At 40.2% G+C, this 13,138-nt stretch overlaps 1 protein-coding gene across 4 annotated transcripts; it reads left to right on the forward strand.

The window, feature by feature from the left end:
- The first annotated feature begins 3,681 nt into the window (after nucleotides 1-3,681).
- LOC148387422 (spindlin-Z-like) lies at nucleotides 3,682-11,814 on the forward strand. Of its 4 annotated transcripts, none has more exons than XM_088396298.1 (5): nucleotides 3,682-3,804; nucleotides 4,577-4,616; nucleotides 4,817-5,076; nucleotides 5,219-5,452; nucleotides 11,639-11,814. In XM_088396298.1, the coding sequence occupies exons 2-5, from the start codon at nucleotides 4,597-4,599 to the stop codon at nucleotides 11,797-11,799; spliced, it is 675 nt and encodes a 224-aa protein (XP_088252424.1). In that variant the 5' UTR covers nucleotides 3,682-3,804; nucleotides 4,577-4,596; the 3' UTR covers nucleotides 11,800-11,814. The 4 variants fall into 4 exon arrangements, with proteins under 4 accessions (XP_088252424.1, XP_088252425.1, XP_088252423.1 ...); XM_088396299.1 differs by having other exon boundaries at nucleotides 11,642-11,814; XM_088396297.1 differs by lacking the exon at nucleotides 11,639-11,814 and adding an exon at nucleotides 6,469-7,399.
- The last annotated feature ends 1,324 nt before the right edge of the window (nucleotides 11,815-13,138 follow it).

The raw sequence follows: 13,138 nt of genomic DNA on the forward strand, positions 1-13,138 counted from the left end.
CATCCATCCATCCATCCATCCATCCATCCATCCATCCATCCGTGTCAAGAAGATTCAGCTGAGCATCAACACTCTCAGGTAGTGAGCATATCCAATTCCACACTGTACACATCCAAGGGTTGTCCTCTACCTCATTTTCACTGCAGCGTTGGCCCTCTGCGGTGTCCCTGGCTGTCCTACTTCAATTAATCATCTCAGTATCTCCTGTACCACCCCCTTTAGCTTTTTACCTCCACAGGGCCATTATCTTATTTAGTCCATCCCACATACTGAACTCTATTACTATTTTGGGCATCAATCATATCATTGTTTTTTTTCTGGCCACCCCTCTAGCTCCGCCACTGGTTAAAGCTCGAGGTTTGCAAATGAGTCAGTGAAGAAGACAGGCAGATAGAAGAGGGGGAAAAAGGGGGGGGGGGGGGGGGGGTGTCAGTCATTTAGCAGCCGCAGGCCTCAGCAGAAGCATCACGGTTACTGGACAGTGAAGCAGGCTGAGGAGGAAGCGAGCAGTGCGTCAAGCTGGAATGGTCTAAGAGGAAAAACAAATAATGAGAAATAGACCGAGAAGCAACTCAGCCTTTTTCGCGTCAAAATCATCATATCATGGCTCCTGACGCCATTTTACTTTTTTTTTTTATTTCCACACAAAGAAGACAGGCTCCATTCCGACAGATCAATGCGACATCTTAAAGCTCACGAGAATCTGTAAACCGAATCATTAAATCGACCAGGGTCTTTTTTTCAACTGAAATTTTCATACAACAGGAAGCAAAAGTTACCACCCACTAATTTCACTCCATCATCTACTGATAATATTTACTTTAGGACCGCCTAGTAACAAGCCAGGACAAAGCTTTAGTAGCTTCTGACGCATCTCATCTATTCTACTCTGTCAAGGTCTAAACTCAGTGACACTGTGGTTATATTCATCAGAGTGGATACACTCGCACATTCAGAGCCCACACACACACACACACACTTGTCACATCGAGGACAACACACTGATGAACTCATTTCCACACAGACTACCTTTCGCTAAACCCTGACCTCAGCAACCCCGAGGTCTTCCAAGATCACATTTTTACACAAGCATGAATCATTTAAAGTTCTTGCTCAAGGGCACATCGATAAGCCTCGGAAGGCAGAAAATGTCAGCCAGCCTAACTTTTGAATCACATTGCTGCTTATTTGTGTAGACGTATTGAAATAGAAAAGCAAAGAACATAGCGACACTGTCATGTGTGTAGTCAGTCTTATAGTCAGTAGAACATTTCACATCGGAGAAACAAAAAAAATAAATGACTGACCTCATTCTATAGAATTCCCTTTATAGAAATCTAACCTCCAGCGGTGATTTTAAGTGGCCTTGGAGAAGATTGATGACTATGTGCAGAGATGTGTCAAGCGGGCTGTGCATTTTCTGCGTGCGAGCTACAGAAAAGCAGCGACAGTTTAATTGTCGAGGGGATGCGAAGAAAAACCCCACAGCATCCATCATTTTACACAGAGTGCCCCCCGGTTCATAATAGCCACATTATTTCTCTGGATCTGACGGAATTCACCTAAGTCCACTCCTCAAGCTCTAATTTGAGTTTCTCACCATTTAAGGAGAACTGTTTGAAGCATTTCTTTAAGTGGAGACATTTAATTGTTGGAATGGTAGAACTCCAGACGTTGACGGGTTGATTGAGAATCGCTAAATCCGTGTTTGGAAAGGATTGCTTCACGTAAGCTGTTTCTATCAGCATGTGTAATTACTCTTGGGCCTAATGTGGTGTAGTTTGAGGTTGAACAACAATTTCTTAATGAGTTTTAAAATGAATATGTAAATAGCAATAATGCAGCATCACATGTAGACAGACAGTGTGACATATACAGCAGACTAATTTCCTTTCACCTGTCCTCTTTTTGGACAGATTGGCTCACCTCGTGACTGAGATTAAATACACACATGAGCCCATTGAGTCTTTTGCGAATTCATCACCCCCCCCCCCCCCCCCCCCCAGCTCCCCAATGCAGAAGGGTCTGCATTATCTCGGATGGAAGGACAGCAAGGGCCTCTTCCCTTCTCCTCTGCTCACATATCCCACTACAGTCTATTTCTGTCCACCGGAGTGCATCTGACGTCTCTGAGGCCAGTCAGTCAGTAATGGGCATTCAAGTGAAGATCCCACCACAAACCAACAAAATGTGATTAATAGATTTTTTTTTCTTCCTCTCTACATTTGACCCCATTATGTTACCCAACCTCAATCAATGTGGATGTGATGAGTTTCTAAATAGTCCGTCGTCCCAAACTGAGAGTCATTACCATGATGAGATGTTATTTATGTATACAAAAGCAATCCGGTAATGAGATTTGAATGATCATTGGGTGTGAGGGTTGGCGGTGGAGTGTGAAAAGGTCAGCGGGGACAAAGAGTGAAGGGAGCAGAGGCGAGGAGAGAGGAGATTATTTACAAAATTCATCTGTGAAACTGCTGAGTCACTGCAAGGATAAAGCTGCAAACCAGTTCTCTTTCTCCTTCCGTCTCTTGCTCATCCAAAAGCCCCACCACTAAGACGCACGTGTCCTCGGCGCACTCAGCCATCAGCACCGAAAGCTAACAACGTGTGCAAACAGCACCAAAATACATTCCCCTTCAAAAGACATTTGATCACTGAGACTAAACCCTTTTATTTTTGTTGTAGACGTTTTGCATCGATGCTAAAAAAAAAAAAGAACACGAGACGCTGTTTTTTCAAAGGTGTCAATCCTTTGGAAATATTGTTATAGCTCACTGATGACAATGGCCATGCTGGAGCCAAAGTGGACTTGAATTAAGTAAACTGTGGATTGACTCAGCAGCGTCATCTGCTGGAATATTAGAAGCCTTTAAAATACCAATGCTATTTTTTTTAATGCACAGATGTTTATGACACGCACTTATAAAAATATGGTATTTCCTATTTTAAAAAATGAATCCCAGCAAAACAAATAACACACAAACAGTGGGATTGGATTACTTTGCAGACATGTATGTCTGCCATGACATCTCACCCCTCTTAAGGTATCACACTTCTATTCACATTGGGCACATGGCTAATAATAGAGATACCTAATCAATGGACACACGTGTCGCCATTCACCTTGGGTTGACTTTACAACTCTGCAGTATATAATCTCACTGCATACAAGGGACAGAAGAAAAAAAAATCATCTCTCATTGGATATGAGTCATGCTTCCAAGAGGGCGACTTTTATGCGATTATTACCTGATGTTGGTGATTGTGTTGATTTTAAATAAACTTCGTACGACATTCATGCACCTCAATACATTAATTCGAGTCCCCCCCCCCAAATCTTTTATTGGCTTCCTATAGATGTTGTGTTCAGTGTGACATCTAGTGGTGGGAATGTTGATTACAACCATAAATTGAATTAAAACCAGGCGAATAATGAAATATGTATATTCATCATAATAGCAATTCTGCAGACAAGCCTACATAATCCTGCTCAGCATTATGGCTGAAGGCCATTTGAGTAAATAAGGCATAAAAATATTTTATTGGAGAGTCACATGTATTTATTCAACAAAATTGCACATAGTATCTGATAAAGGGGTCATTTTCTGATAAACACGACGCTCCGCCCAAACCCAAAAGTACTGTATTACGTCAAAGTCGCGTCACTTCCCAGAATGCATCAGAGCTGTATGATTGGATTCTGGGAATTGTAGTTCTTTAATTGGTTTCCTTATTCAGCCAACGTTAGGTGGTGGAATCTGTTCTTCAAAGAAAAGCACACGTGAAAATATTGACCAGGTAGGGCAAACATTGCATTCTATTAGCTCTCACGTGACAAATCCGTCGAGATGCTTCCAAATATTAATTAATTTCTCACCACATGTCCTTATTTTATCAATTTAAAAATGTAGCTAGAGTCCACGGGGTAGAAACATTACCGCTTACATGGCGATGCGTTTCCTTTTGTTTAGTTAGCTTACTTGGAAAATGTTGGCGCGAAATTCCAATTTAATTTTTGACTCTTTTCAATATATTTTAATCACTGATTTAATCATGTTTACCTGCAGACTATCGTATTTTCACACTGTTACTCGTTCTCGACGACACGTCGACATTCGATTTAGTTGGCTAACGTTAGCCATTGTGAAGTTAGACATTTATTTGCCAAGCGGACTTGTGTAATGTGGACAAATGTATAACCTGTGCCCATTAGCACGGCTCTACAGTAGTGTAATGGTTAGCAATTAGCTTTTACAGTCATTGTTTACATCCGGACACTTGGCTCATTTGCATGTGGTAAAGTAAATATTATTTTGAAGTGTGTGTACAAATCCACGCAAAGTACATTAAATGTAGCAAATCAGTGATGTTAAAAATATTATGTGTAAAGTTGTAGATCTGGAGATAAGTAATTAAATTGCATGCACTCTAATATGCATATGTAATGAGGTTGGTAAAGAGGCAAGGATCTGTAAACATTATACATTTATATTTATCTGTAAGTGGTAGTTACGAGAGAACTAACTGGGTTGTGTCATGATCATCAATTGGTGTCTTTTGTCTCTCCAAGGGTTGTCACTTTATGGAAACATGTCAAAGAAGCGGGGCAGGTAATCTCACCCGGCATTATTTATTATTACTTTAATTACGTTTGCTTGATGCTGATTGTTTGCAAGACAATTTATTGTTTTAGTTTGGGACTCTGGTTAAAATCATAAATAGAGGTACATAATGTGAAGCTTAACTTTCTATATGATTTGCTGCCAAATTCCCACAAGATAATAACATTTCAATTCCTACATATGTACAGGAAGCGTAGCAGCGAAGAGTTGAGCGAGAGCTCGGCATCCACCATGAGCCTTGACCCGGACAACCTACTGGGTCAGCGAATCCAACACAACTGGCGGGAGAAGGGCAACGTGACCAAGTGGAAGGGCACGGTTCTGGAGCGGCTGACCGTCAACAGCTCCCTTTACATGGTCAAATACGACGGCTTTGACTGCATCTACGGCATCGAGCTCTTCAAAGACGGCCGAGTGTCAAATCTCCAGGTGTTGGCCGAGAAAGTCGGTGAGGGTCACGACACACTCCTATCCTATTTTTTCCCCCTTATTGTGTCCCTTTCTCATTGGGTGTAGAATTGCCTCACTAAAATCCATCTGAGCATTTTCCAGTTTCGCAGGCTCATTAAGATGTCATGTCCTTTCTGCAGTGAATAATAAGATCAAGGTGCCTCCCGGGGCAGAGGACTTGGTCGGCCGGGCGGTGGAACATCTGTTTGAGAAAGAGGACGGCGAGAAAAACGAATGGAGAGGCATGGTGCTTTCTCGGGCCCCTATCATGACCCACTGGTATTACATCACCTACGAGAAGGACCCTGTGCTCTACATGTACCAGCTGTGGGATGACTACAAGGACGGCGATCTGCGTGTTCTTCCCGAATCAGGTAACAACCTGTGTGTGAGTGTACAACAAGCGCTGATGTTCTCAGAGAAAAATCTGCACAGTACCATTGGTAACGATCAAAACTGACTCATTACTGCCATCTAAAGGGCACATATGTTAATGTAATTCTAGATAGATAGATAGATAGATAGATAGATAGATAGATAGATAGATAGATAGATAGATAGATAGATAGATAGATAGATAGATAGAGTTTTTTTCCTATCTATCTATCTATCTATCTATCTATCTATCTATCTATCTATCTATCTATCTATCTATCTATCTATCTATCTATCTATCTATCTATCTATCTATCTATCTATCTATCTATCTAACTGCAGGCCTGCTAATGAGAGGCCTAAATAATATAGACTTAGACACAGAGACTCAGAGGTCCCCCCCCACACACACAAATACCCAGAAGAACACTCCAAAACACACAAAAATGCCTCCTCAGGGTCCACAAACTGGCGTAGAGGCAGTTCATCGGGTGATTCGCAAACATCGGTGCGAGCCAATGGACCGTGGTTGTGATTCATCAAATACCTCACAAAACAGAGAAACGTGCGTGCAGCGTCCTTGGCACTCAGGCAGATGGCGTGCGTCGTCACCATGGGGTAGGCACGACGAAGGTCGGCCACATCCAGGGTCTGACGAGCTCGAGGGAGCGGACCTCTCACAGGGGTCGCCGCTGCGAGGCCAAGGCGCGAGTGCCGGAGTGGTCAGTACCGGCCAGATGATAAAGACGGCTGTCCCTGAGTCACGTCGGTTCTGACCGATGTGCGCAGCCATCCCAGCTGCCAGGAACAGGAAAAATAGCCGATCTGCACACGTCGAGGTGCGGTGGAAGGCACCGGCGTCGCCGAGTAGACAACCGAACCTGGGACGGTCCCGACTGTAGCCACCACATTACAGATAAAAAGAAAGAGAAAAAGAGAGAACACCATTGGAGGCTGCCACTGACGACGGAGCCATCCCAAAAAAAAAAATATTCTCTTGTCTTCCACCACTCAGAGAACAAACACCTGCTCCCAGCAGACAGGAAGCCTGGGGAAGAGCCAGAGAGCCTCGTGGGTAAAGAGGTGGAGTACGTCACAGATAAAGGGCTCAAGAGGACCGGCCTGGTCATCTACCAGGTCCCCGCCAAGCCCACGGTGTACTATATCAAATACGACGACGACGTACACATCCACGTCTACGACTTGATTAAAACCACCTAGTACTCGTACGGACAATCCCAGGCGTTTTGACTCAGCCAGTCGTTGTTACCAGTTGAAGTGTTAGCGACTCCTCCTACCCACCCCAAGCTAGAAGGAAATGCTGCCGAAGATGATTCATTTCATGGTCTTGCAATATCAAATTGAGGATGTCTAATAACAACAAAGGCATCTTTAGTGTAAATAAAATTTGTACAGCCCGGCTGGTGACGACAGCTGTTAAATTCTACTTAAAGAGGGCCAAACTCTAAATCCCCCCCCCCCCTTATTTTTTACATAGTCGCACATTGTTATTATACTTCATACAGAATATCTGGCTGTCCTGTCGTGCTTTACGTGTCTTACTGGGTAAGTTGAATATCAAAGTTCTATTCATTTGAGTGATGTGCCGATTTGACCATCGCAGCGAACTCAAGATTTTAGTTGAATTGTTCAGACGTTGATTGTGTCACAGATTATTCAGGATAAAAAAATAATAATGTTTATAATATTTCAGTTCTATTATGTAAACTGCAAGTTTTTTACTCTAATGTTGATGTTTGCTTCAACAGTGTTTGTGCTCCATGCTATTTATATTGAATTGTTTGCATTTTGAAGCCAATCATTATTCACTGAAACTAAATTGTTTGATTATGGCCTCGACATATATTGTAATTGTAATCCTGAATTATTGTTCTGTAAATAGTTGAATCATTTTTATGATGCTAATCAAAGATGTTTGAAAATCATTTTCTTTCCTTGTGATTCTTTCACACATTTTATTATGGGGAGATATTATCTGAGCATATGTCTTATCCACGTGCGCCATCATGATGCCGGAATGCAATCTCTATTGTGGAATCAATTTTGTTATTACTATTAAGTCCATGTAATATGTGTGCGGGCATCCATCTCGAACCACAAATGTCAGTCTCGGTGTGAAGCAGGAGGAAAAAGCTTTCAAAGATCAACAACGGAATCCGGTTTCATCCTCTCTAGATGGTGATTGTCTGCACTAAATGTCAATCCAATCCATTTAGTATCAAAGTAATATTGCAATTCTCAGAGGAAGGAAGACAAGACAGGAATACTGAAAATGAGTTTGCCTTATTTCTTTATGGCTTCATGTTGATAACAAGATAAGATAAACTAAATGTAGTTTTCAGGTGACTTTTACTACAATCTACTATTCAACACCCCAGCTGTTGTATAAACTGATTAAATAGTGTAGGCTAGTGGTTATAAAACTTGCATTTAAAAAATTTGTTAACTTGAACTTAATAATACTTGATGTTAAAATTAACTTTGGTATTTTACGACTTGCTATGCCGACATTGATTACCTGGGGGCAGTAAAAGATAGACGGATGTATTGTTCATTGAAATGTCTCAGCTCATCAGTACGGCACTAATATTAATCGTTCATCGCAGATGATAATAAAACATATGTGACTGTGAGAACAACGTTTGTCCATATGTTGCTGTTTGTGTTCAGTTTGTTGCTTACCGCAACAAATACTAGTTAATGTTAGCATTAAGCTAGTAGACTAAAAATCTGTTTTGTTTTTTTAAAATACACAAGATGTAATGTTTTTTTGTTCTATGTTTAGTTTTTTTGTTCAACTGAGAGTTGCATAAAATAGCTTGAAGCCTCTCTTTCTATAATTGGTCGCTATTTTTGAAAGGGCACGATTCGCAACACAAAAAAATTGATGGATGGATGGAATCTTGTCTCGTATTGTTTGTCCCTTTGTTGTCGAAATAAGAACAGTTCTAAATGGCTTAATCACAGTAGCAAAGTATTGACGCAGTCATGCACAGGGCTTCTTGTGTGTAGAGAAAGAAGCCCTTTCATTCCCTTAATGAACAAGCTAAACATGTTCTTTTTTTTGTAAGACATTCAGAGCTGAACTAAAAAAAAAAAAAAGGTCATCTTTTGCTCTCACTCCCTGTCTGCCTTTCTGTGCGTGTTCATTTTTAAAAAAAAATTGTTAGTAGGCGACCTCCCTAAAAAAAAAAAAACCTTGAAACTTACCAGTCATTTTTATTAGCCAATGAACCAATGTCCTTGACTCTATTGTGTTGCTTAGCAACATAAGCCAGTCAGTGGTTTTAGGTATTTTAAAAAAAATAAATAAAAAACAGTATGCCCTCAATCAGTAGACTTACCTGGTGCATTCTGAATAAAACAAGCCTTGATGTATTTTCAATTCAAAGCATGAAGCATTTTTTTTCTTGAGAAAACATCAGTGGCCATTTTTTTTTGGAAGCCACTTGAGAAGGTTACGAATATAATCAATGGACAAATCACAATCGTCTTTACTTTTTATGGAGCTGTTTAAAATCATGTGAAGATGTAACACGTTGCTAATGAAGCGAGCGTGACTTTTCTGTTCCAGCAGCTTGTTTGCCAAGCAGGGGAAAAAAAAACTGGGGGATCCTATCAGGTCACTCATGCAGGTATCCTGGTAACAGCCGAATCAAAGGCGTTGATTGTTTTTTTTTTTTCTCTCTTTTTCTCCCCATGATTTGATATATTGACACATACTCTATTTCAACATATACAGTGCTTGTCATACCAGCCATAGCATTGCTTGCCATAATCATTCACAATTTTTATTTATTTTATTTATTTAAAAAAGTACTGTATGTACTGCATTGCGTTTGCTACTATACATTTCTGTTTGACTTTGTTTGTTGCAATCAAGCTTTCCAACAATCCAAAAATGGGAATGTTAAGTTAACACGGGGATCGGAAACTGTTTAGGAAGTGTGTGGTCCTACGTTGCCCTTCAATGGCACTGATTTAGAATTTTTGCCCTGTCCAGCATTTAAATTACCCAATTGAATAATAATAATAATATAAAATACAATTAAATACAGTAAAACAACAATAATAATAATGATAATAATAATAATAAAAGTTTAAATTGTCCATATGGTGTCAATGCTTGTACAGAAAATGGCTGGATTTGTTTCCTGTTTCCTCCACCTCCATTATAATCCAAATACAAAAAAGAGGGAACGTTACATGCAAAACATTCTGATTATTACGTCTACTTCCGATACGATGCTTTCACACAACTTACACCATCGGGTTTTGTAATTTCATGCTCGCAGAATGCTTTATTAGTATAAGTTTGACTAATGTAATTCTTAATACATGCCTTGAAAGGTAGGCAATTATGGGAGCATATTATATTACAATGCCCCAGGAGGAAAACATAAGCAAATATATTATGGAGTGCTGTAACATCAACATATAATGTACTGTAAATAAACTCATGATTTGGAAATGCAAAGCTCATGTGAACATGACGAATGAATGAAAAAGCTATATTTGTCACGAACTTGTTGACCTACTTTTGCTCCGACAATTTCTATTTCATACACAATCTATCTTGACATCCCTGCTGTGTTTTGGCTGCAAAGCCAAGCACACCCTGATTTGGCAATTTAGAATCTGCACTTAATATGTATTGCAAAATGTATTTTTGTTTACAATCCATCCATGGCAACAACTTATAATGACAAGCAAAAAAAATAAATGCTCTCAGGGTAGACAATTTATCTGCGTACCTAAGTGGTACCATTCATGTCATTGCGTACTATTCTTTCCTCAACTAAGCAGCCCAATTTGGACCTTATCACTTCAATATCTATTTTCATGAGTCTTTTATTTTTATAAAAACAGGTTATTGCTGTTTTGGGGGCAAAATAGTAAAAACAAAAAACCCCAGTATTTTATTGGACAGCAACCATAGCCTAAAATAACAAAATAAGAATTAAAGGCTTTTTTTTATTTTATTTTTTTTATTCAGGGCTGGAAAATCAATTTGTATTGATAAAAGAGATAAAGTAGGAGATTGTTCATGTGAAGCGCTCATAAAGGAAACACACCAGAGATTTGCACAGGGCTTTATTAAGGTCAATAATACAGTTGTAATAAAAACACATGTGTGACATTACTGGGACTCAAGTGTAAATTGCAGTGTCTTAAAATAGCGTCGACCGTGTGTGTGTGTATGTGTGTGTGTGTGTATGTGTGTATTTCTGCCAGTTCATATCAAGCTTTTGATGGTTGTCAGCCATTAAGGCCCATTCGCACAGAGAGGAGGGATGGGGTGCATAGGAGCGTTCAAAAAGGGGGGGGGGGGGAGATGAGAAATAAATTGGATCTGAAGCGTAAAATGTGAACTGCTTGTGAGTTGAGAATGAAGAGCTTTGGCTGGTGCCGAGAGGCAGACTGGGACTTGTTGTTCTTTTGAGGAGCATCGCAACAAAATCACTAGTCTTCCACTCAGCACCACCAACACTTTTTCGTCTTTGCTGCTCCGTGACGCTCGGTTTGCACTCTGGAAGGAAAAGGAAACCGGTATGTAGATTTTATTTATCATCTGTCAAACATTTATCATTTTACAGTTAACTGGGGGAAAAAAGTAAAATGGGATGAAGTCATCATTTTTGGGGTGAGCACATTTTACATTTAAAATTAAATACATTAAAAAAAAGAAAACTTTGCTCTAATTGTGTTTTTGTTTTCCGGTTAATAAAGTTTTTGATTTCATGCAAAAATGAAAACAATTTAGTCTTACTCAAATGCTTGTTTTGAACAGCTTTTTAAAAAAACATCTTTAGTTTTTAAATCTCATTTGATGGAGATTTGCAGTGACACCATAAATAAACGAGTCTGACCATAAATGGGCTTTATTCGTGAACATTTTCTACTGAATTCTAAAACAAATCAGCCAGTGTGAAGACAACAAAATGGGATCTAGAAACCAGAAGTCCTTTTAAATCCTGCATCACACCAATGTGAAATATTCCACAATTGATTCTTCATTGGAGTCAGACATCAGAAGCATGCTTGTGAACTTTAGCTGCCCCTCCACCTCCCCCCCACCCCCCGACTAATTTACCTGTGAAGCCTGCTGACATTCCATCCTTCCTTTGTTGTTCTAATGCCAACCTTTCTGTTCCTCTCAAAAGCAGGAGGCCAAAGGGAAAGGAGAAGGAAGAAGAGAAGGAGGAGGACGAATAAACACAACATAGGCGTTGACAATCAGATGACAAATAGTGAAGGTTATAGAGCTTTTCCTTTCCCTGAGAAGAGACAGACAGATTGTCCTGCATATCCAGTATGTTTCTGAGCTGGTAGCTATGCAACAAGACTGGGAGTCGGTGGAAGAGGAGGAAAGGGGGGGATGGGAAGCCGGGGACACTTTAGTGCTAGGGGGGGAAGGATGCTGGAAAGAAACAAGAGGTTTTGCTTCACTGTTAACTGGAGGGAAGAGTGTCGAGGAGCTCTCTTGAGGAGGAAAAAAACATTTAATCTATGTAGTGTTATGTTGATGTGCAAACGTGCAGTAAAAAAAAAAAGCGTTGAAAGGGAAAAGAAGCGGCGTTGGTTGGGAGCTGTCCATCGTATCGGTGCTGAATGACGCCCTACTTTTTCCCTCCGCGTCCTGCTCGTGTAAAAAAAAAAAAAAAGCCACCTGTTGCTGCACGGAAGTTTTCTCACAGGGAAATGGAAAAAAAACACGACAACTCTTCTAACAGTGAGGATATAGACGCGGAATTGTGTTTTCTTTTATTTGATTGTGTCAAATCCCAGCAGCCTGACGACGTGTTGGTATACAATTCCCCCCTCGCTTGACATTTGATTTGCTGCTCTACGTGCCGAATGTTTTGGTTTGGATTGATTCTACACTTTACACTTCTTCGTCTTCTACCTTCTTCTTCTCCCCCAACACATTTGTAAAAAGAAATAAAAGAAAAAAACAATGACAATCATTCTCGAGTCAAAAGACAGACTCACCGTTTGTGCAACATCTGGATGAACGGGCAAGGTTTCCTTTCCTCCTCCCTCTGATGGCTTTTTCTTTTCTTTCCTTTTTTTTTTTCTATTTCCTTAAGAGGAAATGCTCTTGAACGTCTGAGCTGGCCACGGTGGTGTTACTGGGAAGGCTGCAGGCAGATGGATGACAGGCTCTGTTTTTATATGTCTGCCGCCAGAAGACAAGAAGGGGCGGGGTCACATTGAGTGACGTGGCCTTTATTTATTTCTTTTTTTTTTTTTTAATCAGACCTGTTGAGGGTGGGGCCCATACCAAGGCAAATTACCTCATGGGTGGGTCATAGGGAATGGAACGGTCACTTTATTGGATACAGTTGTCAATCATTTTGCTTTTATAAATATAATAATGCTTGGATTTTTGAATGACACTCTTGACAATGTTTCAAATATTCATTTTGTCACATTTTCCCTCTTGCTGTCGATTGAAAATGACATCATGCTCAGGTAACAACTAATTACGGCCCAGCCTGCTAATGTCACATGACCAACCTCTGAAAACAGGTGAGCCATGATTTTTTTTCCTGAGCTCTCAATTCATGTCAAAATGCATTTTAAAGGTATTAAATGTATATGAAAATATTCTTAAATTCAAAATGATAGTTCAGTTGGTTCAGTCGTATCTTAAGGCTCTG

The sequence above is a fragment of the Syngnathus floridae genome, chromosome 14, assembly GCF_059516105.1.
Source record: "Syngnathus floridae isolate MCC-2025c chromosome 14, RoL_Sflo_1.0, whole genome shotgun sequence".
Taxonomy (NCBI): Eukaryota; Metazoa; Chordata; class Actinopteri; order Syngnathiformes; family Syngnathidae; genus Syngnathus; species Syngnathus floridae.